This window comes from Propithecus coquereli, unplaced genomic scaffold (genome assembly GCF_000956105.1).
Source record: "Propithecus coquereli isolate 6110/MARCELLA unplaced genomic scaffold, Pcoq_1.0 Scaffold3, whole genome shotgun sequence".
NCBI classification, from domain to species: domain Eukaryota; kingdom Metazoa; phylum Chordata; class Mammalia; order Primates; family Indriidae; genus Propithecus; species Propithecus coquereli.
In genome coordinates, this window is record NW_012148618.1 from 25,044 (window position 1) to 31,059 (window position 6,016).

General features: G+C 53.9%; 1 protein-coding gene across 1 annotated transcript; it reads right to left on the reverse strand.

The window, feature by feature from the left end:
- Window positions 1-3,899: 3,899 nt before the first annotated feature.
- LOC105814148 (dehydrogenase/reductase SDR family member 2, mitochondrial-like) lies at window positions 3,900-6,015 on the reverse strand (the record flags this gene model as incomplete). The annotated part of the gene is made up of 5 exons (XM_012649067.1): window positions 3,900-4,020; window positions 4,281-4,336; window positions 4,590-4,724; window positions 5,024-5,075; window positions 5,957-6,015. Coding segments are annotated over 5 exons (414 nt in total), but the record flags the coding sequence as incomplete, so codon positions are not given.
- Between the last annotated feature and the right edge of the window lies 1 nt (window position 6,016).

Consider the following 6,016-nt stretch of genomic DNA (forward strand, 5'->3'; position numbering starts at 1 on the left):
TGCTGAAAGGCCCTAGCTCTTTTTATTTGTGATTAATTAAAGGTTTTCTCTCTGATCTTCTGTTCCTTTCTCCCCTTCCCGTCCTTTTAATCTTCCGGCTTCTTTTGGTCACCCCCAGGGACAGCCATGGGGACTGTTCAAACCATTAATGGGAGAGTTGAGATCGGGCAGTTTGAAAGTTCTGAACACCATCCTTTCAGGGAATTGTCATTTCCTGCAGAGGAGAGATTCACTTTCTCCCTGGAGCCTCACAGGAGCCACGGTTGAGTGGTTTGTCTCTTAAATGTGTTTGAGCCCAGGAGCTGCTACTTCCTAGAGGCCTTGTAGCAAACACACTGGGCTCCCCCACTCACGCCTCGTGCCCTCACCCTGATTTAAGGTGCAGCTGGGATGGGCCAGTTCTTCTGGGCCTCAACTCATTGTCTGTGGACAGCATCTTCCTCTGTGGCTGGAAGTCGGGTGGGGGGTGATGACCCCAGGGTAACCCCTGGTGGATGGGAGAGGAGGATCCACGGATAAACGCTCCACCTGCCATCCTTGGGAGGGACACCACACTCCTCTTGGGAGATCTCAGGGACAGAGACTTCCTGTAGGGCAGGGCTCCCTCCATTGTGTCCCCACAGCGGCCCTCCCTGCCTCCCTACTCACTCTCACCACTCACGCCCTGCTCCTTGCCTCAGCCTCTGCTTTTAAGAGAAACCAAACCAAGACAGAATTGCCAGAGGAGAGAACAAGGCTGATAGAGTCCTGGCCGTCACTTTGCTAAGGAGGGTGACTCACAGACAGACTCACATTCAAATCCCAGCCTTGCCACTTATGATCTGTAGTTGCAGGGACAAATTAACTTCTCTGCGCTAGGTTGCAATTAGAAAACATCAAATGCTCATAAAATGCTCAGCAAAGGGAATCACTTGCTCACTGGGATTCATAAGAATGCTCCCTGCATAGGGGACAGAACTTTTAGCCTTTGAGCACTAAAGGGACAGAAACTCTAACCTTAAGTCCAGGGCACACAAGACGGTCCAGCCCTGCACAGCTCCTTCCAGTTCCTGAATCTGCCTCGACACAGTGTCCCTGGCCTGCAAAGAGGAAGCGCGAGGGCACACTTGTGGCCTGTGGCCTTCATTTTGAACCCTAGCTCGTGACCACTCCTTTCTTCCATTTCCATCCTATTCCTAATCTTTCATTCATTCCCTCAGTCAACCAGTGCTCACCCCACTGTGTAACTGGCCAAAGGGGGCATTTGCTTTAGATGGAAGGATGGCTTATCTTCTTGGTCAGATCTGACCCAGGATGTTGACTGGTGAAGCCAGCGGTGAACAAACACAGCCTTGGGCATGCACCCATTTTGTCCCGACCTTACCCCCCAGAACTGAGCCTCATGAAACCTCACATCCTAGTCTTCACCGCAGCTACACCACCACAGGCCACCCTGGGACCACCCCTCCTGCTCCAACACAGCATCAGGACCCTCATCCTGGCACTGTCTCCAAGCTCCCTCCAGCAGGGTGAGCCTGGGCCCATAAGAGGAACCTGGACAGGGACAGTTGGGGATATCCAGTGTGGAGGTGAGGACCCTCCACCACAGTGGTCTGGAAAAAAACAAGGAAAACCCAGGTGAAGGTCTGGAGCTGGCACCACTTTATACTCCTGTAGGGGCCACAACATCCAAACAAGCTTGGATAACCTGGGGGTGGGAGCGGTCACAAGCTGGGGAACCCCCAGGATGGAATGCCACCACGCCAGTTTGTCACAATCCTAACCGGAGGCCATCCCTGCACTGAATCCCCATTGCCCTGAGACTTTTTTCCAGATCTTTCTTAAGGCATCAGAGATGAGGAGGTTAACTTGAAATGTACTAATAGGCCACAAAGTGCTGTCAAAGCAGAGAGTCTGATGTTCAGAGTCTGACCCATCCCGAGGCTGTGCACCTCCCACACCTGAGCAGCTGCAGACTCACCCGTCCCACTCTTGGCCTTTTGTCACTACCACCACCCGTTTCCTCCTCCTTTCCAGCACACAGTGGCTGAGCCAGCAGAGCCCTCTGACCTGCCAGGCTTGGTTGTTTTCTTCTCTGTTTTTCACTTATTAGCCTAATTGAAAGAGTCTCAGTGTTGCCCAGGGGCTACTGGGAACCACGTAAATACCAGAGAAGTACACATGTGCTCTTTCCACAACCCACAGCCCCTGGGCTGGAAACCTGGCTGGGAAAGACTGTGGGGGAAAGAAACAGGGAGGCTCAAATGGTCCCAGACCTCATCCTCACCCAACCCGGTCAGGCCGTGAGACCTGGTGCTCTGTCCACGTGTGTGGTGGCCAGGGCAGCCTGAGGGGCACAGCAACACAGAGGAGCAGGGTCAGAGCACAAGGGCCCTTCTCTGCCCCAGCCCCCTCCCAGCCAGGGGTGCTCCCTCACCTCATGGGGATCTGGGCAGCTTGGGGCCAGGACAGGTTTTTCAACAGAAGAAGAGGGCAAGAGTGCCCCCCATGCCCGCCAGCCCCCTACCATACCCTTTATCTTTTTTCTTCTGTACCTACTGACACACTATGTATTTTTAAATAAATTTGTTATTTAGTACAGTCTCTCCCCACTAGAACGTAAGCCCTGCAAAGCAAATACCTTTGTTTTGTTCACTGCTGTACTCCAAATTCCTGGAACAGTGCCTGGTATGAAGTGGTACTCAATAAATATACGGAGGAAATGAATACATTCTGCCTTTATTGCTGAGTGTTTTACCTGCTGTTTCCCCACCACACGGAAGGAACTTGAGAGAGGTTAGGTCTAATTTATATTCGTGTTCTCCAGGGTGGCTGGCACAATGCCTGGCTCATAGTAGGGGCAATAAATGGTCTAGTAATTGAATTATTCTCACGAGGACCCATCCCCCGGAGGACTGGAGGGGAGGCGCTGGTGAGGGGCTTCAGTGAGACAAAGGCCAGTGGTCACGTCCGAAGCCTCGTCTCAGTTCCTCCCTCTGCACCAGTCAGGACAAAGACTGGCAGATGACAAGAGAGGTATCCACAGGCCATGGGTGACTCGAAGGCCACTGTTTCTCCTCAACTGGGCCTTAGACATGTACACACAGAAGGATGCTGGCCCCGAATGTGACTCAGGACAATTAACAGGGTCTTTTCTAAAGGAGCTGCACCTTGGCCTATCCCGGGAGAGGAATTTAAGCACCGAGTACTCGCTTCTCCCTGGAATTCTACACAGATTTGATATAACTGTTTTTTCTTCAGGTCCTCAAAGACCTGTGTGGCTCAGAAAAAAACAACATTAAGAAGTACGAGCCTAGAGAATCCCTGGAAGAAACCACAACCTTCCACCACCTCCCACCGACCCCTGCTCACTCAGTCTCCAGCATGCCGGGCTCAGAGAACGGAGCACACAGGAAGCCTGCCGTAAAGCAGTGCGCTCGCGCCACACCACGACGGTTTGAGACGCCTCTGAGCTGCAAAGGAGGCAGCTGGCGGGACAGGCTTCCGCGCAGCCATTGTGCCCATGGCCCCCACCCTTGTCAGGCACTTCCAGACTTGAGCATAAATTTGAGTTTATTTTAGGAAAGATGTTTAAAGCACAAATTACAGAGAGAAGGAGCTGGAATCTTTCGGGAGCCTGAGCCTCTTCTCCTTTCCCTTAAGGTTCCTGCAAAGCACCAGCCCCATAACATCCTTAAGCTCTGCAGCCCACACCCAGAGCCCCACACGCTGCTTGGATCAGCTGAATCTATAAGAGTCATACTGAGGAGTCCTGAAGATGCAATCACTGAAGGGTTTTTCTTCCTCAAGCCTAGCACAAGCAAGCCCCAGATTGCTAGTCAGGCAGAGCTGCAGACTCTGTCCCCAGACCCAAATGATCTCCTAGCTTCTGGGCCCAGAGCCACAACTGCACGGCCATCCCCACCCACTCAGAGACGAGGGGAGAAGCCGGCCACCGCAATGCTCTCCCCAGAGATGTAGCTGGCATCCGAAGAGCACAGGAAGGACACGAGTCCTGCACAGTCCTCAGGCTGCCCAATCCTGGGTGGGAGAGGGCACAGCGTCAGTCTTCCTGTACTCTGCTTCTACTGCTCTGGGGCTCACCGGCCACAAGTTGGAGTGGGTTCCATGGCGGTGGGGAGGATGGATACAGGGGGCTACTTGCACCCTCCAGGGCCATGTGGACCCCAGACTTCAGCAGAAAGAATGGCCAGTAGACAAAGAGTGCTCTGTTTCTGAGACAGACACAGCCACCCCTCCCCAGCTGAACTCAGACCAGCTAAGCTCCAAACCCCACTTGCCTCTGCAACTGATGGGATTCCTTCATGTTTTTCCAGATAGCCTTGTTCTTCTGTAACTGGGCAAAGAGAAGAGATGAAAGGGTCAGTGCTGCTAAATAGGAACAGAGCCCCAAGGTGGCCACTTCGCAGAACACCCACCACAGGTTTGCCCTTCTCAGGAGAAGCAGCATCTTCCTGGGGTGGATGCACTAGACCACCACTGAGTTCAGAAGACAGTGAGGACCTCAGCCATAAGCATGCTGACCTGAGGCCCCAGTCACCTATTCATCCCTTAGTCACTAGGGAGGGGGGACACACCCTAGTCCTCACCACTTTGCTGAAGCCAGTGTCAATAATTCCTGGAACCAGGCAGTTCACCCGGATATTCCTGGGGGCTAGCTCCAATGCCAGTGTCCTGGTGAGGCCCAGCAGGGCTGTTTTGCTTACGTTGTAGGCACCCAGTTCCTGGGAAGGGATGGAGAGAACAACCGGATGTCGGGGTAAGGGAAAACGAGCTAGGTTGCTCACCTGCAGTGGGCCCCTCCTGTACAAGCCCAGAGCCCAGATGCACTTTCGCCAGCCATGTCTGAGAACAGGAGCTGGATATGAGGAACCCAGCAACCACATGGGGACAAGCTCAGCCCAGGGCACCAGAAGTAAGGTAGGGGTCTGTCGTGAGCAGTGTCCCTGTGGGGCTCTGGGGAACAGAGCATAGTTGCCCCTGACCCTGTTATCACCCAGCAGCACAAGAACTACGCACTTACCACGTGTGGTATATAAGCTGCAAGGGAAGACATCAGGATGACAACACCCCCCCTGAAAGGAGACAGACAGACGCAGAGGAGAGATGAAGCTAACAACCTACTACCAATGGAGGTGCAGTGATTAAATAATGCAACCCTCACAACAGCAGCACAGGTCCTAGTATCCCCCATTTCCCAGTGGAGGAAACTGAGGCTCAGAGAGGTTTTGTAACAGCCACTAAGTGGCAGGTCTGTGGTTCCAGCCCTATTTCTCATAAATTGGATGTCCATGCTCATAACCCTTACACTGCCCTTCCTCTCTAGCCGGGTGTGTGAAGAAGAGGGCAGGGTGGGCTTGGTGAAGAGGCACCAGGGGCTGGTGGTGGATGCCCCTCAGTGGGAAGCCTCTAAGGAGCAGATGGGCAGAGGAGACAGAAATGATGGTCAGGAACCTTCCTTCTGCCCGAGACAGCCCCCAGCCGGTCCCTAAAGGGTATGTCTGTAAGGAGCACAGTCAGGTTTGCAGGATGTGGAACAGAGGCAGGGTCCCTGGAGACCAAGATGCAGGGAATGAGGAGGAGTCTGGGATGGGCTTCTTCCTGTGGGGAAAATGGGGCAAACCGCGTTACAGTTTTAAGATGGTGAGACCGGAGAGTAGGGCAGGTGAAAATGACCAGGCCACAAGCTTAAGGAGCTAAAGCACAGCCTCGGCCCAAACCTGGTGATGTCAAGGGCAAGGAGAGCACGCGTGGGCCCCTGGAACATCACCCTTCTCCAGCCGCCACCGGAACTAGAAACAGCAGCCACACAAAGTGAGAGGCAGCACAGAGGGAGATGGGGGGATGTCAAGGACCCACAGAGACTCCTGTCCCCACTCCTCAGGCTGTGCCCAGCTCTATTCTTGTGCCCCAGGCTCCCCAACTCCCAGCAGTCCCCACCCCCACGCTGTGGCACCTGTTCTCCATGTGGGGCAGCAGCTGGCTCAGCAGCAGGGCTGGGGCCTTCACGTTCACG